At 45.1% G+C, this 25,504-nt stretch overlaps 1 protein-coding gene across 1 annotated transcript; it reads right to left on the bottom strand.

Annotated features, from left to right (window-relative positions):
- Positions 1-22,070: 22,070 nt before the first annotated feature.
- Positions 22,071-25,055, bottom strand: LOC124404660 (sporozoite surface protein 2-like). The gene is made up of 3 exons (XM_046878994.1): positions 24,703-25,055; positions 23,185-24,123; positions 22,071-22,917 (listed from the first exon to the last, which is right to left on the bottom strand). Exons 1-3 carry the CDS (start codon positions 24,987-24,989, stop codon positions 22,071-22,073), a joined length of 2,073 nt encoding a protein of 690 aa, XP_046734950.1. The 5' UTR covers positions 24,990-25,055.
- Between the last annotated feature and the right edge of the window lie 449 nt (positions 25,056-25,504).

The following is a 25,504-nucleotide window of genomic DNA, read 5'->3' as shown; positions in this document are numbered from 1 at the left end:
CTCCTTACTTCGTACCTCGCCATTAAGCAGACAATGTCGCGGGCTCGAGCTCCAGCTACCAACAGCCTTAGCTGACGTGTCACCGGGCGTTTTATTCCTGCCATTCAAAAAGTGCGAAAGTTTAATTAATTTAAACCTACGGTATTAACCGGTATTGCTCTTCTAAAGAAGAAGAAGAAGAAGAAGAAGCAAAAGAAAAAAAAAAGAACTCCCTTGCTCAGCAGAACTTCCTTCCGAGATCATTTCACGCGCGGCACTTGCGGTCTGGTTAAAAATTGATAAGCATTTCGAGCTGACGAATGCTTTCTTCTTTCGCGAAACAGCGAACCGTTTGGAAAAAGTTGCGCTCGAGTCTCGCCTGCACGGTTGGTTGATCCGTTGACCGAAGCTCGAGGTGGAAATCTTATTTTGGTCGTATATTGTTTGCACGGTGAATCCGTAGGACTTTCCCGACGGTGTAGCTCTCGTTGAGATAACATTACGCGTGTAGATATCCAGTCCTTAGCCCTGCGGGGTCAGGGCACCATCGGTTTGTTTGTTCTGGTTGCCAGGTTCTAAGAGAACGGTGAGTGATGACCCACCAACCCGTGGAGAGAAGCCGCTAAGCCTTGACGACACGGGTCGCCGGCGTGGCTTACCAACCACCCCGACCTCCGACCTCCCCTTCCTCTTCCTCTTCCTCTTTCGCTTCCTATTTCTCCGCCACCCACAACCCCGGGACTGCCAAGACCCCAGACTTGGAAGCCTCGCCGAGGTGCACACGAGTCGAGGAGTGCCGAGGAGTTATAGGCCTAAAATACACCCAAGACTTCTTTCTCTACTCATTGTCAGCTCGTCGTCGAGTGGCGATTGAATGATTCGCAGGCAAAGAGGAGAGGCACATCGTGCGATTCACGAATTTGGTCGAGCGACACACGGCGCGTTAACAGCGTCGACAAGAGGCGTTGAAAGACGTGCGAATGGCGGTGTGAAATACAGGAACGCGACCTCCAGGGTCATCCTCGTTGCCGCGAAATAGCAGGGCGACAAGTGCGAAGGAAGGAGCAGAAGAAGTGGAAAATGGAGATGGAGAAGAAGAGGAAGTCGAGAGCGTCCGAACCTCGGATATGCTCACTCCGTCCTCGGTCGTCGCGGTTGAGCAGAAATAAAGGACGGGGTTAACAGCCGGGGCCGACGCATTCCAGGGCGACTACGAAGCGTCAATGCGCCCGTCGACGGCGCTATTCCGGTACGGCTGCAGTAACGCTCGAGTCGAGTTGCTCCGAATTCACAAACGCGATCCATCCGTCCGTCACTCCTTCGGCGCTGAGTTCTCGGGAGCTGTAAACAGCCAGACTCCTTGTCGATGATTTGTGTCGAGGCGTTCCCCGACAGCACGCCACTGCCACAAGTATCTTTGTGCCAAAACCATGCAATGCCTGCCTCGGTACCTTCTTCTTCTTCTTCTTCTTCTTTGACTTCTTCTTCCCGTTGCCCATTTCCAGGCTCGGTATCTACCCTCAGCCTGTAGTCACGGTCGTCGTTTTCTCCGCGAAATTTGACGAGAGGAGAAACGGAATTAGGGTTCCGAATCGTGCGCGAAACTGGTGGAGAACGGGGCGCTGTCTCTTACCGAACCTTGAAGGGTGTCGACGAAACTCGAATTATTTAAATGGATTACCCACGCGCTCGCGCGCCCGTGTCTCAGCGGAAAAGTTTTACGGAATTTACTAATCTGCTCTTAAAATTTAGATGGATTATAAGAGAAACGTTGGCTGAGGGTGGGAGGGAGGGAGGGAGGTGAGGCCTCGAGGACTTCGTACTTATTATACTTAGCTGGATGACGTCTTTTTAGGAACTAACAATGAGGGATGGCGGACCGAGTAGGCGGTTAATGCAGTGGAAAGTAAGAAATGGTAATTAATATCAATTATCTTTCTGTTTGCGACCAGCTCTAATTAGCCCTGCCTGCAGTGACTCTTTCTCCCAAGACAAAGACGCATTAGCGGCGATGCCGTCCCGCACGCCCACTACCTAATCGTCCCTTTTTACCTTGAGAAGAATTCTCAATACACCTCAACATATCGCACCTACCGCAGTGTGAAATATAACATTTCATTAGCCTGACCACAACTGCAGACTCGCTACTGCAATATCGCTTCTCAGCTGACCATCAAGTCGTAACAGCCTGAACCACGAGGGTAATGAAGCGAGCATGGTGTCAGGCTTGTTCGTTGCTTGACGAACACTGTTCGGCGGTGAGTCGACTAGACGACTTGTGCTGCACTTTGACGAGATAATGAAGCGCGTTAAATTTGCAGATGTAGTCCGCTCTGCATGCGAGCACGATATACCGATGAACCTTGTTACGATGTCGTAAAGTTGACCCTACGAGCCACCATTCCGATGGATGTAATTTGCATACCTAGAAGTTCGTTTTATACGACCGCTGTATACAGATACGGACACGAATCACGTAGTGTCGGCGATGGTGCCGCTGGTTTGTCAAAATCGTCGCACACACATGGAAAATATTACCATACGACGTGTTTCGCACTCCGTAAATCGAACGAAACGCGCCCGTTTTACGACGGAGTTACCTACACCAGGCATGGAGTCCCTCGCCGGCGCCTCGATGGTTCCTCTTGCAGCGTTGCAGGGTACAGAAAGTTTCGGAAGGCGTGCATCGTTACCGAGACCAGAGACCATGCAGAACCATGTCACGATCGAGGAGTTCTTCGGTCCTTTCTTTAGTTATTGTTATTATTCGAGTGGTGGTTGCTTTTTTCCCTTCACCTACGCCTTTTTGTGTCACCCCTCCCCCCCCCCCCCCCCCCCCGACCCTTTTCTGCTCCGTTACTCCCCACTTTTTGTCCTCCACCACAAACGAAAGACAAGGAGACGATCGCTTTCCGCCTGCAGCGTCGAAGCCGCGCCTAATCTAATGGGAGACACAACCGGGTCCTGGGGGAGTTGGGACATTTCAGGAGCATACCGCCTACCTGAAGGCGCTACTCTTCGCCGGCGCTCTTCAGTGGGAGTGAGCGAGACCGATCGAGGTGTGGATCGCGAGGGCGCTAGAAGTTTTCTTTGAACAGCACCGCCACCACTTGTCGTTCGATCGGCGGCGGTCCGTTTTAAATCCGATCGCTTCTCCACACCACCATGTGCGCTGCGCACAGGCACGCAATGCGCGGTTGTATTCGTGCGTAGGAACCTGCAGGGAAGGGGTGCAGGCGCCCGTTTCGAAGCTGCGCAGCGACGACGGGGGCGCTGGGGGTGGAGGACGCGTTCTTGTACGCCTGGTCGACTTAGCGACACAGATTTCCTTTACATTTATAAGTCCGCCACAATGCCCGAATAAATTGTCTGGCGGTGGACAGCCTTTAGCGCCATCCGTTCATCCTCCGCTTCCCTAGCTGCATCCTGCCGTCAACTACTTCGATACCATCTGCACTCTATCCGTGTGTTATACAGGTATATATTACGGCCGTTTTGTGTCGACGGAATCGAGGATACTCACTGTAAATTGAGCGTTATTTATCGGATCGGTATTCCAAATTTTGAAGACCTTTTTTGAGCTGCTGGTGATTTTGTCTACTTGATAATTGCAACTCAAGGTCACTTAGACGTTTTCATTAATTTTTCACATTTCAATATCCTTGTCGGATTAGAAATGGACGCATCTAGTCACTCTTACATCGATGAAGCGTAGAAACAGAGAATTTCGAGGAAGGATAATATGGGGTAAGAAATTTTCATTATATACTTGACCAGCGATTTCTCTCATCAGGGATATTCGGACGTTGAGTAAACCGATACGGGAACAAAGTTGTTGGGATACTCTTGATTCCCGAACAAATAAACGCATCACACGTCTTGGGTGCGGATCGATCGACGAAGCGGCGGGAGTCGAGCAAAGTAATATAAAGTCTAGAGCCTGCAGGTCATATAGCAGTCATAAAGCTGAGGGCTTGCGACCCCTCCCACGCGACTTTCTTTATCTCTCACTCTCACTCTCTCTCTCTCTCTCTCTCGCTCTCACTCTCACGGCGAAAAGTTCGGGGGTAACCTTTGGCCCTCCGACTCGGTACGGTGAAGCTCGCGCCCGACCACCGCCTAATATAAAGACGACTATGGCGCGGCTGGATGAAGCAATTTACATGGGGGTTGCGAGCCTCGAGTCAATTCCGGTATACCTACTCCCGTTTTCCTCCCGTGTCAGGGCCATCAACTGCCCGAGGGAGCACCGCCGACACGGCCGCGTAAACTGCCCGGTATTTTCATCCGAGAATGATATTAAGTCGTACTTCAACTGCAACCCCGCGAAAACTGACTGACTGGTCGAGTTTTAAATTGCACGTTAAACCACGCGGCCTGCTGCAGTCTCATACCCGCATGCCTGAACGTCGCGTTCCTGAGCTGATCCGTCATCCGTGTACAAACGCGCGTTGGAAACTTCCGCGGAATCATGCTCGCCGGACTCTCTGCGTGTGTAATGTGTAATGGCCTGTATGTAGGACGATTTGCAAGTTACCAGCATGAACTGCATATACTTGTGCACAGTGCGGCTCGGTCGCCCGGCGATATCAACAAGACCGTACCGTTCGGATAGGCATCAACGGCCGCCGCGTGTCGCCGTCGGTTTCTTACCGCGTGTGTATAGGTACACAATCGCGGTCTCGGGACCAACCAGCGACCATCGGTTGCGTGTATGTGTTGAAGTGTATGCAGCCCATACGCCAACCACGGAAGCTGTTTGTAAGGACTATCTCTACGCGCCGTGTACTTGATAATGTCGGGGCAAAGTGTTGTCCGCCGACCACGTTACACGGATACCTCAAAAGCGGTAGGAGTCGAGTCTGGGGCGGGGGACAGGGGAGGTGGATACCTACTCTCGAAGGAGCCGCCGGGCGGAGGCGGGGGTGGAGGTGGAGGAGGTCGAGGAGGTGGTGTATAAGGTGGCGGTGGTGGTAACGCGGCGAAGGTTGTTAGCCGCGGTGGGAAAGAGAGCGGAGGAATAGCGGCCATGTTGGAAATGGGAGGGAAAGGAGAGAGAAAGGCAGAGTGCGCGAAGCCGGCGGCAACGATCGCCTGCGACCGCCGATCGATCGCGGCTGGGACGCAGCACGCGGCCGACGCGACCGTCCAACCGCGACCGAACGCCCGACCGACCGCGGTTCTCCAACTCCATCTTGTTGACGACCACGTTTTTTCCCATCGACAACGACGCCGATAGGCTCGCCGGTACCGCGGTGGGCGTTTGTCGGATTTTTCCTATTTTGTCTGGTCGAGCTCCGCCTTGTGCTGCTGCTGCCGCTGATGCTAACTGCCTACGGTCCGAGCTTCGTCCACCTCTTACCCACCACCTACTGGATTATCGCTTCCTATATGCCAGCGTTATCTACAAACAGGGTCGACACTGCCCACCGATGATCACGATCGACCTTTCAGGTTCGCCGTATTAGTGCGAATTTGATATAGAACGATATGCCAGTCCGTTTGTGGTCGAAGACCTTAGATTGTCAAGGGTGATCAAGGACCGCTGCAGACTTCGCGGTCGTAACACCGAAAGACGACCATCGTGCGCACCGTTTTTGTCTCGACGGAACTGCGGACTGATAATAATTCGTTAGAGCAACGGAGTGATCGACGGATGGATGGAACGTCAATAAAGTTGAATGGTGAAACTTGGAAACTAGCTTATGATTCTTATGCTGGATGAAATGTCGATGTCGGAGGTGTTGAATTCGACTGACACGTGGAAGGTGGTGGAGTGCAAACGAGGAATATACACGAAGAGCAGAAGGGAAACGAAGGAATAAGGCAAGATACACATCCATTACCATCAGCATGCAAATTAAATCGAGGATTACCGCAAATCCTTTCGTTACAATCCTCTCCGCCGCGAAGGGGGTGCCGGTCGGTCGCGTATACTCGGTGTCCTCCCTCTCGCCGCTTTTCGACTATCTCTTTGCCCGAGCATAGCCGGGGAAAGGGGCTGTACAAACTCTTAACAGAACTTAATTAATGTCTGCCATTGCTTTTGGTGGTGAAATTTACGTGAAATGGTGGAAACGCGCAGTTGCGAAGCACGCTGCCATGCTCACGGAGGTAAATTTTGAACGATGATATCGAGGCTCTTCAGAACGATTGCTGTTTCTTTATTTCGGAATGATTACCCTTCGTATCAATGGCGCAGGCTTTCACATAAGAAGCGCAAAGAAATCTTCAAATTCAACTGTTATCTTATCTGCTACCCTGTGTTCCTCGGAATAACTGTATTTATTATACCTACGACATAAAGCTCGGCAATTTCAATTTCAACTAACGCTATTCTGACGAGGTGCTGAGAGAATGGACAACTTTTCGTCAAGTATGTATGTGTATTTGGATATCTGCTCGACGAACAAGGGTTCCATTCAACGGAACGAGGCAGGACGAGTGAAGTCGAGCTGCTATCTGTTCGTGGCAACTACGTTATGTTATAAGTGGAATAAAAGTGGAAACAGCCCTCATTCATTCCTTCGCCTCTTCGTTACTTCGTTCATTCAGTTATGTACGCTCGTATATTAAGCCTCGTAAAGTTCATTGACGAGCATAACGAGCTGGCTAGTGAAGAGCGATTATCTGAGAATGTTTACGATTATTATTATTGAAACTAAAAGTAACTGGCGTATAACGATAACTTGAGTGTACTCGGTAATCGCAACAAGGAACGTACGAGCAGCCTGACCATCTGTTTTCGCCTCGTACATCACAACTGTATTTTCAATTTGTATAAGCCCTTTACTGTTCACGATAGTTTCGAGAAAAATTCAATCGCTATTCATCTTCCAGAACCAGCAGTCATCAAAGAAGATGAAACAACGTACCGCGATTTAGGACTGAGAAATCACGTCCATAAATTGCAATCCCGTGCCAAAAATTTCCAAGTTTTCTTCTTTTATCCGTGCCGTTTGTATTGGGAATCAGAATGGTTGTCGCCATTAAGCTTTGAATTCATATTTTGTTTCTCAGCGTATAATTGTGCATATTTTTCAATACTTGTTGGAATGTTACATACTGAAAGGTATTGTAACGGTTGATTAACAAGATCAGTAACTGCAGGTTTCGACTTTCAAATTGATTATGGCTGTACCAATCGTACAGTCCAAACAAAAATATAATAACTTCAAAATTATAGAACAATATTCCTGCAGATGCCAATTCATATCAGTAGAAACACGATTATCAATAATTTTTTCGAGATCGTATTACCATGAATGATATTTTTCAAATTCTATAATTGCATGGTTTGACAAATTCATAAAATTAATCATAACTAACTTTCTTTGTTAATAAACTTTTTAGGAATTCCCATCACCAAGTTTTCCTAAGCTGAAAAAATGCGTTGCTTCGATTGCAACTTGATCAACGTCAAACAGACCTTCGTTTCGTAATTGTTTAATTTTGACGCTTTTGTAATCGAATTACTAGATACGTTTCCTACATTAAGTAAAAAAAAAAAAAGAAAAAAGACAGACAGACGGTGGCAGCTCCGCAGTTAGCGATCAGATTATCCGGTAAGCGGCGGGTGAGTCGGAGGTCTGATAAGGTGAGGCATCTGAATTCGAAATAAAATTTGATCGCAAGCCTAACGATAAGTAAGGATATTCGGCACGGAAAGAGGGTTCGCGAAGCCAAGCGTGCGACGCGGTTTGGAGAAGCGGAAGACTCTTCCTTGGGGTGAATGCCGGGGGAGGGGAAGGAATTCTCTCGAGCTGGCTAAGAACTTTACCCGAGAAAATAACACGTATCGAAGCGATTGTTTTGCCTCAGTCTTGGTTTTGGCCTTTCATCCGGGCGGGCTCTGCTTCTCGCGGGCGCACCGCAAAGCTTTGCAAAGGGGGAAAGAGAGCTTTCATTAGAAACGGGATTGTCAGCTACACCCTCCCCGACTCCATCCAGCCCCTGGTTCACCGACAAACGGAGTTTACCGGGGTTTTGCTCCGCCGCGATAAATAACACCACAAATTACTTAATGCCACCCAACTTACTTACTTATACTCACTTCGCTCCACTCCGTTCAACTTCACTCTACTTTTACTCTACTCGATATTCTAGTCCCCGCTCCGTGTAGGCACAATACGCTCCTTCCAAAATCCCGTGTACCTTATACCCGACGCCTTCGAGGCGTGTCTATAACCGGCGAAATCCTCGAGTGAAATTATGGAAAGGAGCGAGGAGCGAGTCGACTTTAAACTTCAACCTCTCTCTATTGTACCTACCTTCAACCTGGCTATCGTAAATTGCAACAATTATTCTCCCTCTCTCCCTCTTTCGTTTAATTCGACTCTACCAGCAGTCAAGGCATCTGATTATCTTCCAAGCGACGAAGAGTAGGAGGATAAACCGCGCACACAAAGTCTGGATATAATTTTTGGACCGCGTTAAACACACGGGACTATTAAGCTTCAGCAAACACTCGTGAAGTGTGGCCGCAATATATTACTCTCTGATGGCCACTGGCTATGCTCGAGTACACTCCAGACGTATAACGTTGGACGCTAAACGCTGGAGGGTAACCGCACTCTTAAGCCAAGTCTATACACATTTGTCAGATTATATTTTATAAGTAAACATTGAAAATTTATTCGTTCAGAGCCGCTTTGCTAGGCTACGCTTACACTTTGCTTCTTCAGCCACGCCGCTTATCTTCCTACCATAAATCTAACCTGCTCGCTTACTATGGAACCTCCCGTCTAGACAAAAATTGCGCAAACATTTTTTACAAACGGGACATTGCAGTCTCACTCTTGAACTGTTACACCTATCGAACCGACTAATTGAACCCTGCGAACAATTCGCACAAGGATAAAAATCTTTCGCTGTTGGAAAAACTTGGCTTATCTGATATTTTCTTCTTTCATCTATATCTAGTATTTGATTTCATTCTTAAATGAACGTACTGTAAAAATATTCCATAGAATAATACGATTCAATGAGTTTTTAGTGAATTATTAGACGCTTTGCGAAGTACAAATCAGAGTAATCGCACCACGTTTCTTCGGTCGTTTAACTCTTCGTTCAGGTAATTCGCGTCACGGTCTCCAGGTTTTGTACGCATGTGCCGATCATGTGTTACACGCCTTCGATGCCTATATAATAAAACTACATATCTGTATAATATATTAAGCCCACAACCATGAGGCGAGTCAACAGTCTAAGTAGGTACGTATATCAAGTTGATCGTAAGGTCTCAATTATGACTCTAGGTTGGTATCTATTTATCTACGTATATATCTGTCTATAGATATGCGCACCTGGTGAATTTACGAAGCTCGATTCCCTTCAATACGTTATTCTGTTTGTAGTTAGCCTCGAACTTTCAAAAGGATCACTAGCATCGTTTACGAGGAAAAAATCTGTTTTTACGATCTTATAACGACGCGACAACGGCGACGCGGCAAACACTCAGCAGCTCCGAAACCGCTTCGTAAGAAACTTTATACGGGATTCGAATCGGTAGAAGTACATGTTTAGATATTTTTACAGCGTACGCAGAACATAAAATAACGGAAGAGTGACTTTTACGTTATGTTCAAGTGTTTCGCGTAAGCGTAGATAGCAATGTAAACGAGAAAATTAAGCTTGTTGATCAACTTGATAAAATTTTTTAGTTCATGCAAAGGGGTAATCCTACAAGTCGGAACAACATTTTGATCGTTGCGATCGGACGTAATTATTGATAAGTTTCTAAGTGGACCGTGTCTAGTAAAATTGAATCCTTCGCTAATTTTTTAAACACTGCTTACAATTTTTTATATAGTAATCAAATTTATAAATATTTTTCGATCTCATCTCACCCCGTTTATTTTCACCTCACAATCTCATTTTTCAATTTCTCCTACTAGTCTGATGGTAGTAACGTAAAAGAAATCATGTTTGTAACCCTCGCAAGGAAAATTCTGCCACATGAAACAATAAAACGTGAAACTGGGCTAAGAAATTGTATTCTAGTAATACCGCGTATAAATAATCCAAAGAATCAGTCAAATAAACAGAGGCTCTTTGGTGAAGTTGATTCGGCGAAATAAATTATTCTAGTATAAGTCATTTCGCAGTGAGTGTTGAAGCAATAACGTGATCCTATCAAAGAGTCGTTTCTCACTATGGCAAATCCTTAATTGCTTCCGACGGAACAACGGCGTTTGGTACATACCTATATACGGTATGGAATCGTGTATCTACAACCTATGTGCTAGTATACCAGGTCTATAAATTATTCTAGATTTCCAGCGAGGTGATATAAGCTACGACATACTTGAACCAAGCCTAGAGTTACCATTCGCGTTGCGTAACGCATAACTAGATACGTTTACAACCCGATCAGTCGGTCCCCTTCGCAGTTTATAACCGGCTAATAAAAACTTATTAGTATATCTATACCCTCCGTCGAGTCACTCGGATTGGCGGAATCGACTCAGTCGTTCGGAACGATTTAACAGGAGCGGTCTAAGCCCACACAGCTAGGGCGCAGTGTTTCTTGATTGTCGATCCGGTAGATTAGCTAACAATAAGACAGACAACGAGCAAAAAATACAAACATATTTATAGTCATTTTTATCCACTGCTTTCCAAGCGCCAAAAAAGAAAACATAGATTGCGATCACTGCAATAAATCGAATAATTAAGATCAACTAGGGACTGAAATTAAGATATTCTCTGTCAAAAACAATTACCGGACTGTTGTGATCTTAAAATGTTTTCCTCCGTTCCATAATATTCCAATGTGGTTATAATTTTCCGAAAATCGTGAACAGGTTTCGTTAATTAAGTGCAGGTGATAATTTGAGCAAAAAATTTCGATAGCAAAAGTCATTTTCAAGGTAGGCTTGAGGTGCATGTCCTCATTGATCTTTCACTTTCAAGCGTCTGTACTTGAAGCGTAGATGGAATCGGTAAAAAATATTAAAAAAAGAAGAAGCAAAAAAACGAGAAATCGATATCTTGACAATATTTTTCGTTTTATTTTCACTTTTTGTTGCACTGTCCAGTATAATGGCAACGATAAGCTACACGAATACGTAAGTCTGTTTACTCTGCCGGTTCAAGTTCCTGCAGGTGAACTATCCAACTCGGGATCGATTTCCAGGTCACTCGCGATGCGTATGCTTCTTGAACACGTTTCTTTCACATTTTTTCTTTTTCATCTTTTTGACGTCAGCTAAACTGATGGAGTATAATGTTTTGAACATAGTCTTAAAAAATTAATCCACCATCCGAGCAATTGGTCCAGAAACCTTATCTTATATACATACCTACATATATATTTGGATTATTCACGTCGTACTTACAGCATCGCGAAGCCTTGTTTACAAATGTCTACAATGTTTGCCAACTCAGCGAATCACCCTTATTTTAGCAGAGTCGTATGAAAGTTTCAGAAACCGCGTAGTTCAGACGCCGATCACAGACCCATTCCACTTTAATTAAGCCAGGAATTTTTGATCAGTACTTGATTCTTACCGCGCGCGTGATCATCGAGAAGTTTATTGTCTCGAGTTCTTGAGCAACAACGTAATGACGGCATCTATGTAAGCATAATGACATAAAAATACGGCATTGATTTGAATCGTGTAGTCAGAGTTACCTGGAATAGAAACAGCGAGTGGTAAGCTTCACTCGAATAATCGAGGTGAGGTAATTTATGGGGTTGTGTATACGAGCGTGGCGGGTACCTGAAAGCATGGGGCATAGCGCAAGCGTGAGCGTAATTGGCAATAATTGAGTGCTAATTGCCGCGCATTTGTGATAATCAAATGTAGTTCCTCGTAAATTATACCCGGTATATGTATATGTACGTTTTATAGTTATACGAATGCGTTTGTACGGAGATAGGTATGTACATAGCCAGCAGACGACCAGCATCGCTTCGGCGCTTTCGTCGCGACGCTCTGCCTGGCTATGGGAAGGTACTCGGTAAAAAAACGATATATCTACGTGGGCGTTGCGGTCCAGCTCTGGAAGGCTCGGATCCACCTGTGCAAAGCGGAGGCGCTTCTTCCTATCTACCTATCTGCCCGTATAAATAGTTACACGCGTTAATATTATGTGCACGTACCACCTTTTCTACTGATCCATGCGACGCAATGATATATATCGCATATTTACCGAACTGGTTGTATATATATACGTATATATATAGGTGTGTATGTATGTATGTATGTATAATACGCGCTATGTCGCCTTCACATCTTGACTAATATCCGTTTATGTTTAACTTTCCTGCAGATCGTACGAGAAGGCGAATGATGTTCTTGATCATTACATGATCTGTGGTCTAATTACCAAGCTGTGATTTGTGTGAGTCAAATACACGTCTCATCTTATCGGCTACAGATGACTTCGGCCTGATCAACTTCGAACGAGCGGAAAGAAGACGATTTTGATGATCTGAGAAGACGAAGCATGTTGGTAAGTGCAGTATTTACATGTTCAATGTTATGAAACCGATTTAATTGCAGGTGTCTATTATTATGTATTAAATTGTAATCGATGATGGTAGATTTAGTCTCTTTTCTAGTTCGATAGGCACTTGGAACTGTTTCTATGGTCTCGAATAAAATTACACTTGTATTGTTCGGGTAGAATTTTTATTTAGTTAAACATCTTTTTCGAACTACAACATTACTTGCTCTTCGATCTCTGATCATTGTATAAAGAAAACTCGAAACGACTTTTATAATTCTATAAACCTTGGATACTATCCAATCCAAATTTTCATCTAGTCCAGGTGCTTTTGGATTCATGAAGCTCTTCACCGGCATTCGAGTCTTACTTCTTTAGACTGACAAATATGCAACTAAGCATTGTTTGAACCAGCAATGAACAAGTCACTGAGATGAGTTCGGGGTAGGATCGAGATGTGGCTAATCAAACGGGGCGCGAAGAAACGCGAGCAGCGTTCGGCGTCTGGTTAACGTCGCTGGCTCTCGCCTCGACTTATCGATGTTTATGTTAAGCCGACACATTTAACAGCTTCGTTTATCTGCTCGATAAATACCAAGTGGACTCTTTTCCCGGTCCTTGTGGTCGTTCCGCGAGCCGACGTTGCGCCTTGGATTCTTTCGCCAGAAATTAGCCCGTGAACTCCGCTCTTCGCTTTTGACCATTTTGCCTCTCTTCAGGTCAAAACTCGGCCTCGAAGAATAGCGGCGTTGTTTTTGTGGATGAAAGTTTGCCGAAGGATGTAGAAATATTGAAGAAGATTGTCAGGAATCTGTAAACTAGTCCAGGGGCACCGACATTCAGGCAGCGATAGCTGCGTATCAGCGTAATGTTTACGACATTGGCTACAAGGGAAGAATCGTCGAGGGAGCGTGTAGGTTGTACGGGTAAAACTTCTGGTTATACTCAGACTCATTCTCTCGATATCTCAAGAGCTCTTCAATCCTCTCAAACGGCGATAAGGTTTCTTAAGACGAAGACCAATCACCGCAGGTATTAATAGAAAAAAATTATGGAAAAGAGCGAGGAAAAACCTGAGGGTTTTTTACTGGGTTTAGAATCCTCAATTCCGATAGTACACAGGTGTGACGAGATAGTTTTCCGCGTGTGCGTGTGGGTATGTATTTCATATTTGTACGCGTGGGACATGCGACTTGCGCATGGAAAGAATTAGGAAAGTAAAAAACATGAGGAAGAATGAAAATAATAAAAAGCATATAATCACTTACTCGTTAGATAAACACTTTGTCGAGAGATATTCGGTCTCGCCACGGTTCTCGTTTCGTCGTCGAGACACAGACGCGTGAATATGAGGATGAAGTAGGCTTCAGAAGTGTCAAAATAACGAATGTCCACCCCGCCCCTTCTAGCTGGCAAGAGCCCCGTCTCGCGGTGACAGACGCTGAACATGCGCTCACAAATGTTTCCATTTTTTGTCACTTTTACGACCCCGGCCCAAAATATGGGCATTAGGTTGAAAAAGGAGGAGGAAAGACGAGGCAACGAGAGTGAGACCGAGAACTTACCTCGTAGCGATGAGTCTGTAAACATCAGGCGCCCAGGGCCGCATACGAGCCGACGTACAACACTAGCAGCCAGCGACAAATAGCGAGAGAAAAAGGCTTTCTCAACGACCGCCTTATCCTTATCGATAAAATACAAGATTCTCTTCCACCGGCTAGTGTTCTTACAGCACGTACCTAACCCGGCTCTCAAATTTATTGGGTGATAGATCCGTCGACCAAACCGCTCATCTCTAGTACTCATACTGACTTCATTTTTTTAATCTGGTCTGGTTCATCTTCTAATGTCACACGACAATATACGAGACTAATTCGATGGTCCCCCTGCTCAGACTACACTGTACTTGTTTCGACCTTAACTGGTTGTTCGAAATCAGTTCATCTGTTCTCTGAAATTGGGGGAAAAGTCGGACGAAACCTGCTACACAAGATTTGCTCGTTAACAAAAGAATTTGAACCCTGATGTTCGACGATTCGTGATAATGATTTAGAAAATTTGGACAATAAAGAACAATACCGCGTGTGGCATGTGGGATAGTGTCATTGGTACGGTCCTGAATAGTAATGAACAACGTGTCAACGCGATCCGAATTTAAATTTAAGAGTAAAAACGAAGCGCATGGCGCGTCCCTGCGGTCCCGGAGGGGTCAGTCTCGGTCTGAACTGCGGGGTTTCTTACCCCCAGAGTTATCAGTTTCTTGGAAAGTTGGAGAGAACACGTGTAGCCCGATGGGTGGTCGGGTATTGTTTCGTTTTATACTGAAAATTGGTATCGGGGTTGGGTTGCGCTCCTCCATACCATTATCTATACATGTGCCAAACCACTTGACACTTTCTGCCTGCTGTCTACAGTCGACTACGTATCACCCGATACTCTCTGCCGGAAACATTGACATTAAACGTGCGGTGTTGTACTCAACGAGGGTTCTTTCAAAGGTTCGTTTACTCGTTTAAAACTCAATTTCTTACTTTAGAATTGAATTAGTTTCAATAATCGGAACACGGTTCAAACGAATCTTTGAATGGTCTTTGATTCGCGTGAAAGATTTCTGATGTGATACTGCGTGTGTCAGCCATTAAAATCTATCTATCTCTTCTCTTTGAGTATCCTCCTAGAAATCCCAGCTGAGTAAAATTTTCATTCGAGCCCTGCATCGGACGTGCAGAGTCAGAGGGCATCCGGTAGGGCACTTTAGGTATCGGGTTAAAGTCGACGGCACTCGAGTGCGTCTGTGAACCTCCACATACTCGGAGTGATGCGGGGTTGGGATTTGGGGGTGGAGGGGAGGAGCCGGAGCTTACGGGACGTGCGATGTTTCGAGTTTTATCAACACTCGCCAACACTTGACTCTCGAGTTTAAATCCGCTGCTTTGCTTGAACAGCTTCAAAGAACTCTTAGCTGCCATGCGGAGGGCGAGTGAGTGAGTAGCGTGGACACACGTGTACCTTTCGCGTGTGTGAGTCTCGTCCGACGATGGAGAGAGAGTGAGAGAGAGAGAGGGAGAGAGAGAATGGCCGGCCACTTCACTCTGTGTATGTTACTGCCTCTTATACCTACCGCCTAGCTACTTTGCCTCGAGGTGAAGACAAACCAAGACTAAGACCAGGTCCTTCGCTCGGTTTTGACCCCCGCGTGTTGCTCTAGCTGCCACTGCTTGTTCGCACCGGATAGAGCTATTTACGAAACAACCAGGGCGGAACTCCCCTCTTATTTTTCCACCTTCCCCCATCGCCCACTTTCCGGCACCTTTCAGACACGGCCGAGTTCTTTTGGCGGCAAATCGAACCGGCTATTCGGTTACTTCGCGGCCTGCGATGCCTTCGGAAACAAACACAACGGACTTGACCTCTCGATTCCAAATACCGAACGTGAAACGGCTCCGTTCACCTTTTGAAAGGCTGCAGTCAACACCGCGAGGAAAAATCGCCTCTTTCAGTTTTCAGAGAAACTGTGCAGCAGCACCGTATACCCACAAACAAAGTCGAATTTGGTGAAATTCCGTTCTCTGATCCTTTCGCTCGGTGTCTTACATCAATAGAAGTACACTAAGACAGGTTTTTCCTCCTCACTGTTTGAACCTGCGAAGCTGTCTTTTTTATTCTACGTTCTTGCTGCTCTTTAGACGCGAAACACGACCGTTTACCGCACAGTCTCCTGCGCACACCTACCTACTACTTTGAAAAAAGGAAAACAAGATATAATATTAATTCCCGGAGCTCCCAGCTCTCGAGATTGTAAATTCCAGGCGAAAATCGGGAGAGGGTTATAGCGCTCGAACGACGTGGCCACGGTGTTGTATGCGTTGTATGTTAAGTATCGGGTAGGATCTGGTCTCAACTCGGGCGGTAAATCAAGCCAGGGTTCGCCACCTATAGCAGCCTGCAATACCTTATAGACTTTTGCAGGTGTTACACGTACTTAAGTTAACCTGTATTTGTTATACGTATACAATTACATCCATTACCCGACTGGATACAGCGAGTGAAATAATGTCACTTCTGCCAGCCCCCCTTCCTCACTATCGCACGATTGTTTTACACAACCAGCCTGGCGAAGCAGGTTTTTCGTTATTCAAAATTTCGATTCATACAGTTGGATTCTACTTTTTTGATGCAAATTATACCCCGAAAAAAATGCTTATTCCTTTTCACTTCGATATCTAGATAGCTCCTGGTCAATGTCGAGCGGGGTAGTGAAACGACTTCTACAGCCTGAAAAGGGGATTCATGGACAAATTTTTTAGCATCTCTCTATACGTGGTTTTTGTGCCGATGCGAAGTGTAAGTTTCGAGGGATGAGGTGGTCTCCGTGTGTTTCGCGACCTGGAGATAGTCTCCGGCCTGCGAATATCTGCCGGCTATCTCGTGGCTATCGGGAGGTCATCGGCTGGGTGTCTGCCTGAGTAAAGGTGTGTACGTGTACAATCCAAGTCCCGCACACGTGCCTGCGCATCCTATAGCGAAGGACGTATCCGACTGTAGGCTGTCGGTATCGGGTAGTTGGTCTAAAGAAGGTTTGGGGTGTTCGAATAAGGAGAAGAAGAAGAAGAAGAGAAGAGAGGAAGAAGAAGAAGACGAGATGAACGGAGGGGCAGGGGGAGGGAGAGCAGAGACCACGCTGGGCTACAAGCTGTCGGCTAGCGATAGCACCGATAGCATCGCCTATCGACCCCTAGGATCGCCTGAAGAGGTTTTCCGTGTTCTTCGTCGTTAGACGATCTTGTAGGCGTTCTTTAGCTCTTTCCTTCGTCTGCCCCTTCCTTCAGCTTTTTTCTCCTCTTCTTTCTTCTTCTCTCTCTCTCTCCTTTTTCCAGTCCAGTCTTTCGGGGTCCCCGCGAGGGCAGGGAGGTGTTCAGGTAACAAACACTCCCAATTATGTCAGCCTGAATTAGTAGAGCCCCGGTTATTTTCGGGCTAACGAGGCCAGCGCCGGTCCTTCGTCCTTCGAGTTAGCCCGTCTTCCCTTCTTCACCCCGACTACGAAACAGAACGATTTTTCATCCATGGCGCGTCACACGGTAGCCGATGCTAGAAATTGATTTCATTTCACAGACAAAAATCACAAATTGTAATCTCCGGTCTCTGCTCCATGTTAGAGCGAACGATAAATATCCTCCAACCTGTATGCAACGTCATCATGACTCGGACGAACGTTGAAGGAAAAAAAAAAAAGAAAAGAAAAAATGCTTCAAGCTCAAATTCGTCTTCAAGCAAAGTCCGATCTAGGAACCTAACACCTCACGATGAGATTTTGCATACTGAGAATAAACTACATGCGAGAAATTTTCACAAGCTAATTTGTCACACGTATCCTGCGGTTGGCATTCGATGCCCGACGTTTTACTTGGTGACTAGAAAACTCGATGGAGAGAGGAGACGCAACTGGTATACGTGAGAGAGCGAGAGCGATAGATAAAGACAGAGAGATATGCGAATGACGAATGTCGCTACCATATTGCAACGGGAAAAAGGCTAAAAGCTTTTACCAGCGGGGGGTTTCTGGAGGGTGGCATCGGGTGGCGCTGCAGGGAGGAAAATAGCATTGTGCAACCAACCAGGCATTAGTTGCAGCGGTCAACTTCGACCGAACCCGCTGCGCCAGGATTGTCTTTCCGTCTGTCGATCAGGCCGGTCCGTTCGTCCTTCACGTCCCTTCGGACCGTAAACTATAATGTGTCCCTCTGCCAGGAACTGAACACTTGGACAGTTCACGCGGATAGTTGTACCATGTCAGCCATCATGAGGTAGATAGCGGCTGAACTCATTTTCTACGTGAGAAATGACCTCAGAAGACGTAGATGGAATCGTCACTTCAGCTTGTTAGTCTACGATCATTCGGTAGGCTAAGACGCTTCAAACATCAGAGAGTATTCCAAACTTTTAAGAATCATGGTCATCTCGATTCACACTTGATTGCTTCGAGTTGTTGAACTTGAAAATATAAGACCTAACCAGTGAGGTGCGAAGAGCGTTTCGAATACTGTAGAACCCAAGAAAAATGACCAGTCTCAACCATTGTCCAGTTAGTGCTGCCATCGGATGACCAACGGATACCTGAGGAAGCACCGGATCCGCCCACACAAACTACGAACCTGTTTAAAAATATCTTGAGACAATGCGTCACGTCGTCCTGAGATCCGAGAGAACAGTTACTACGCGAAGCCAATGCCAAGAACCAATCTTAAGCGCGTTGCTTTACAAGATAAGGATATAGTTAACTTAGGCGTTGCTCTTTACCTCTTCTATATACAAGATAAGTCATGGGTAAGCTGCAGGCTCCGCCCATGCTGAAACTATTAATTTCTTTCCTTTTCTATCTCGCCCCATAAACTTGCCAAATGAACATGAAATTCTCGGATCCCTTTTGTAAGTTGTTGCGAATAATCGAGGTATTTAAGTTCCTTTCGAGGACGTGAAAATAACTGTCGGTCTTAACTCCTCTGTCTGAACGGCAACGAATCAAGATATCGAGATATTTGGATAACTTTTTTTTAATTAGAATGCCTTTGGTTAAAAAAATACAATACACGAATATTAGAGGTTTGAATTGTAAGATATATTTGATACGATATATCGCATCGCAGTTAAGGGATATTGTATTGCATGTAAACATGTAATACAATATTACGCAAAAATTAAACAAATTCAAACGAAGCGTTAAAGTATACGCAGCTGTGGCGGACAAGCTGTTTGCATAAGGTCTGTTTACAGAATTGACATACTACTTATTATTTTTTCAACAAACAGAGGGGTCGGTTGTTTTTTCAAATTTGTCCGTGGTTGGAAATAGACATATTATTATATCGCTCGCATGCCATCTCCGTACACCAATGAATTTAACGACCAGATAAGACATTGACGAGAAATAATATTTTTAAATAATGTGTACATAACGAGAAAATGCATGGAATCTTGTTCTGTAATAGTTAAAATAGTGTCCTAATCTGAAAATGCTAGCGCACTTTCTTTGCATCTATTCACGTGTGGATGGACACAGCCACCCACATCCACATCGACACACAGGCAGTTTGTTAGGAATAACTTGTGCTGAGTCTGATTGCATACGTGACCGCGATACACCATCTGCGGCTTGAACTAGTCTTAACAAACGTTAATGTGGCTCAGCTTACGCGTTAATAATGAAAGTTAAATAACTCTCTGAGCATGCATGTGTGGTTGGTGGTAAACCCACGTGTGCATGTTCGTGAAGGGTTGTGGATGCGCTTGTGGAGATTCGGGTGCATTTGACCCCGCTGCAATTCTCCTCCCCAAGTTTTCTTGGCCGGGCCGAAGAGGTGAGGTCCCCATCAAAACCCTCCCAATCCCTTTCCACTCCTCGTCTACTGGTTGACTACAGTCACGGATCTCCGTGCCGGTCGGTACACTTTTGGGATTAATTACTATCGCTAGCTACGTCCTCACAATCCACTCACGCTAATATTTACTCAACGTCTCAACGGGTCCGAAAGTATTGGAAATCGCAAAGTAATGAAACCTCTGGGTATACTGTGTATTACGTATTGCAGTCACCTTTGAATCGTAGACACCGACCTCTTCGTTGCTTGCACAAACCTCAATTATATCACAGTGCAACAATTTAAAAGCTTTCAGATTGTTACAGATTTAAAATCAGATACTCTGTGATGATTAAAATTTAATGTTTGTTAAAAGTTGACTCGAAAATACGAAAAACTTGTTCATGTTAGAATTTGAAAATGGTCAGTTGACGAAATAGTGCTCGGATGTTTGTAAATCCTCACGCGAAGCCAAAGTGTTACATAACGAACGCAGCAGTAAAGGGTAAGCATAAATGTCTAACGCCATTTCACAAACTAGTGGTAAAGTTTTGGGAACAAGTGAAACGGCGCAGAGTAATGTGTCCACGTCGACGATAATGGTAATAATAACGATCTGAGAGGGTGAGTTAGGCCCGCGTAAAGCCACAGAGTGGCCAACATTGCCGGGGTACCTCGGCACAAACGTATTTACTTTGTATGGACAATGTCTACACATACATACCTATATAGACACGTGTCTACGTGTGGGAACAATATTAGTTACGTTGCGTAGCTCACAGGATATTACACCCATGTGTGTGTGTACGTGTGTGATGTCCGATTTACCCCATGCGAGCCCTGCAGGGCAGAGGCAATACATCACTTCGCTTTATCCACGTGCGATACGGTCCACAAGTCGACTCTCACCCTGATTTTACGTGACTTCTTCGCGTGCCTTATTATTTTCCCTTCGTCGTACCTCATCGTTCTCAATACATGTACACCCCTTTCGTAACTGGAATTTAATTTTTTCCCCACGTGACAAGTGTAAGGAGTCGCAAGTATAACCTGCAGGATATGCTCCGTATCCCACAGTGTGCTAACAGTGGAACGCTTTGAACCAGACCACCTTAGAAGTCCTGCGTCGTGTTTTTGAAACGAACAAAATGACTGGTGACCAGAAACATTTCTTTACCAGCAGCTCCGAGCTCTTTACATTAGTGAGTCATTGAGAACGCTCGAGAAAATGCCAGGCATCCGTCATGGAGACGCACTATGGTGCCGAGGACCAAACAGGACGAGAAAGACCAAAAGGAGACTTTCCCATTTGGATCAGTCTCGCGGACTTCGTTCGGCTCTACGTGTCAGTGTGGAGGCACATAAAGCCCTCACCCACACCTACACGGCTACCTGCGGACCGAACGACCTGAGCTTTCTGTTTCCGCTTCGGTCCCGGCGCGTCATCAGTCATTCCCAACTGGCTTCCTCCCGTCCAGGAGGCCTCCATTATTGACGATTACACGGTCACTCGTGAAACGTGTTCATTCGTGGGCCCTACAAGGCCTCCCGCAGCGGCCGAAGCGACCCAACGAATTTCATGCGCATTGTGTGGACGCTAAAGTGTTTCAAAACATGTCAATATTTACTGCTATCTTGTATATGCTTAATAATCGCGCATCGATCATTGAATTCTTATTATTGAGTCTCTTTTTTCCCGAGTTTTTCAGTATTTTTCTTATTCATTTTGTTACTCTCTTAGAAAATTGAAATCAAGTTGTACGCATCAGGTGCGTTTTAATTGCAATATTGTTTTGTATACTGGATTTATTCAATACAGTTCTTATGGACTAAGGAGTTCTAATAGTACCTAACTATAATGGTGCATTTCAAGATGAGCATCTTATGTGAAATTTTATAATTAATCTAATATTGTGCTCGGTGTCGGAACAAGTCCCAACTCATGCAATTCGGCCATACTTGGTAGGTCTCAAGAATAACGAAAAGCAACTATTTTTACGCGTACGGGATTGCAAGAAAATATATAAACTTAATAGAAGAATAAGAGCAATACAATTAGAGTTATTGATGATGTATCAATATGACTAAAGATCATCAGCCCAATGTTTAGTCGTTTCTAACACATCTCATGTCAAGTAGTATAGGGAAACTTCTTCACTAGAACCAAATTATCTTTTCAATTTTCCAAATATGTACTTTTCGCGGGGACTCACACAAGCTTAGAACCTTTCACATTTTTAGACTTTCCAAAGTTATTGGGAATTTCAGGATCTCTCGGTTTTACACAGCTTTGGTTTTTTTCGAACCCTTCAGATTTTTTTTGTTGTCGTAGTCCTCAGAGTCAGTGGAAGCTTTAGAATCTTTTTCTTTAGGCTTTTCGTAGCTTTCTTCTTTGTTGTCACCCTCTGGATTTGTTTCATTATTTGATTTTTCAGAGTCATCTAGAGTTTCAGAACTTTCAGTCTTCGTGTAGTCTTGGTTTTTGTTTGCACCTGTTGGATTATTTCCATTTCCAGATTTTCCATAGCTTGCAGGAATTTGGGGACCACCAGGATTCACGTAGCCTTGGTTTTTGTTTGCACCCATTGGATTATTTCCATTTCCAAATTTTCCATAGTTTGCAGGAATTTGGGGACCACCAGGATTTACGTAGCCTTGATTTTTGTTCGTACCCACTGGATTATTTCCATTTCCAGATTTTCCATAGTTTGCAGGAATTTGGGGTCCACCAGGATTCACGTAGCCTTGGTTTTTGTTCGCACCCATTGGGTAATTTCCATTTCCATATTTTCCATAATTTGCAGGAATTTCAGGGCCGCCAGGATTCACGTAGCCTTGGTTTTTGTTTGTACCCACTGGATTATTTCCATTTCCATATTTTCCATAATTTGCAGGAATTTCATAACCACCAGGATTCACGTAGCCTTGGTTTTTGTTTGCACCCATTGGACTATTTCCAGATTTTGCATAATTTACAGGAACCTGAGGACCACCCGGATTTACGTAGCCTTGGATTTTATTTGCACCCATTGGATTATTTCCATATCCAAATTTTCCATAGTTTGCAGGAACTTCAGGACCACCAGGGTTCACGTAGCTTTGGTTTTTGTTTGCACCTGCTGGATTACTACCATTTCCAAACTTCTCAGAGTTAGCAGGAATTTCGGCACCCCCAGGATTCGCGTAAGTTTGGTTTTTGTTCGCATCCTCTGGATTTGTTGCGTTGTTGGAGTTTTCAGAGGCAATGGGAGTTTCAAGATCCTCAGGATATTCGTAGCTTTCTCCGTAGTCATAGTCTGGATATGTTTCAGTACTTGAATTTTCAACGCCATCGGGAGTATCAGAACTGTTAGCCTTTGCGTAGCTTTGGTTTTTGTCCGCACTCACTGAATTCTTTCCATTTCCGGATTTTCCGGAGTTAGCAGAAATTTCAGGACCCCCAGGATTCACATAGCTTTGGTTCTTGTTAGCACCCGCTGGACTATTTCCACTTCCAGATTTTCCAGAATCTGCAGGAATTTCAGGACCCCCAGGATTCACGTAGCTTTGTTTTTTGTTTGCGCTCGCTGGACTATTTCCACTTCCAGATTTTCCAGAATCTGCAGGAATTTCAGGACCCCCAGGATTCACGTAGCTTTGTTTTTTGTTTGCGCTCGCTGGACTATTTCCACTTCCAGATTTTCCAGAATCTGCAGGAATTTCAGGACCCCCAGGATTCACGTAGCTTTGTTTTTTGTTTGCGCTCGCTGGACTATTTCCACTTCCAGATTTTCCAGAATCTGCAGGAATTTCAGGACCCCCAGGATTCACGTAGCTTTGTTTTTTGTTTGCGCTCGCTGGACTATTTCCACTTCCAGATTTCCCAGAGTCAGAAGGAATTTGAGGACGCCCAGGATTCACGTAGCTTTGGTCTTTGCTTGTACCCGCTGCATTATTTCCAGATTTTCCATAGTCAACAGGAATTTTAGGACCACCTGGATTCACGTAACTTTGCGTTTTGGTTGCACCCTTTGAATCATTTTCATTTGTAGATTTTCCAGAGTTGCTGAGAATTTTTGGACTTCCAGTATTCATGTAGTTCATATTATATGACTTTTCAGAGTTAGCAGGAATCTCGGGACCTCCAGGATTCACGGAACTTGCGGTATATTCAGAGCCTACCGGACTTTGGTTCGGAAATGAGGCAGAACCCGAGGCACCATCTTGGGAAAATATAGGATTCTCGGAATCTTTGGGGTTGACGGGATTTTCATGATTTTCAAGCATCTCAGGATTCTTCGCACTCTCCGATTTCTCATCAATTCTTGATTCTTCGGTTTTGGTTGTCTCCATGCTATAGCAGAAGAAGCAGCAATATTACCAATTAATTCAGGAAATCCCAAAGAATTGACAATTTACAATCTATAATCTTACAATCGAAATTCGGCTCGTTTATAAATTACATAATTACTTCAAGACGGGATTGGAAACGAACTTCTTTTCTATCACATTTCAGATAGTCCCACTTCACGCACTCTCCGGTGGTACTAAACCCTGAACTTCGCTTCCTCGCGTCACGTACCAGACGCTATCGAGAACAATGAGTATAGATTTGCAGTATAAGAGAAACCCCAAGGCCAGTCTAATCACGCCAAAAGCCCTAGGCACGCGCCAAGCTGATGGGTTCATTAGGCGCCGCGACGCTCCTTGCATTCTGATCACAGGGTGCCGTTCTTTTGCCGAAACTCATTCGCGACCGACTGACCATAAACACAATAACCCGAAACGCGCGAATACCCTCTGGATAGTTGACTCTTCATCAGGTCGAGTGAACGACAATTCAACCAACCCTACGGTACCTGACGACGCAGCCTATTACACTCGGTATATTCTTTAAACCTAAGGTCAAAATTATGGTTGGTTAGTAACTCACGTTTTATATCGTGGTACACATTCCGTGACCGGATAGCAAGGTTCAGTGAAGCATTGTACGTTCACCAGACGGCATACTTCATTCTCCTTACACCTAACATCCCAGCAATTCGGTTGATGCATCGGCTCCTGATGATTTGCTTCATGCTTATGTTGGTGTTGGCTCGTATGGAATTCCGGATGCGTTTCTGTTGCATGTTTTCCTCCCCCATGATGCTCAGTTCCGTTGATTTGCGAAATGGTTGCGGCGTACAGGAAGATGCACGCGAAGAGTAACTTGAACTCCATCGTCCCAACCGACGATTTTTAGTTATAGCAGTTTCACAACCAGACACTCAGCCTGTTCGACACCGTAGACTTCTGTACACTGTGGCTCTACGTTTATTAGTGCACGGTAACGGCATCACCAGTCGTCAATTTTGCGAAGCTAATATTAACACACTTGAATCGGTAAGACAACATCAAGAACGTTGTTTTTCATTGGATAAATAACGTCTGACTCATCATCGGTGTGTGGTTAACATATGTATACCTGCAGATCTTCCAATAATGGCGGACAACTATGTGGCTACAAATTTCTACCCATACACCGATGACGATACGTACTTATAGTACCTTACTGATTATCCAGTACGGTTTATACGCGTGTGGTTTGCGGAATGTTTGGTCAAATGTTTATAGTATCATTCCCATCTGTTTCTGTTCACAAGTTCATTTGAAAACATGGATCCCCTTTCTCGGTACTCCTTATACTCTCACACAATGTCTCATCATCCATGTGCCCAAACTACTTCCTTTATTGA

Source organism: Diprion similis, chromosome 3 (assembly GCF_021155765.1).
Source record: "Diprion similis isolate iyDipSimi1 chromosome 3, iyDipSimi1.1, whole genome shotgun sequence".
Classification (NCBI taxonomy): Eukaryota; Metazoa; Arthropoda; class Insecta; order Hymenoptera; family Diprionidae; genus Diprion; species Diprion similis.
Note: the sequence above shows the minus strand (reverse complement) of the source record. Positions and strands in the feature narration are given on the sequence as shown.

Excerpts from the sequence above, each read along its gene's own strand:
- LOC124404660 (XM_046878994.1), bottom strand. The coding sequence starts at position 24,989 with ATGGAGTTCAAGTTACTCTTCGCGTGCATCTTCCTGTACGCCGCAACC. Across the intron at positions 24,124-24,702 it reads TGTGTACCACGATATAAAAC|CATGGAGACAACCAAAACCG; the intron begins GTGAGTTACTAA and ends CTTCTGCTATAG. Across the intron at positions 22,918-23,184 it reads GGAAAATCCGGAAATGGAAA|TAATCCAGCAGGTGCAAACA; the intron begins GAATTCAGTGAG and ends TGGAAATGGTAG.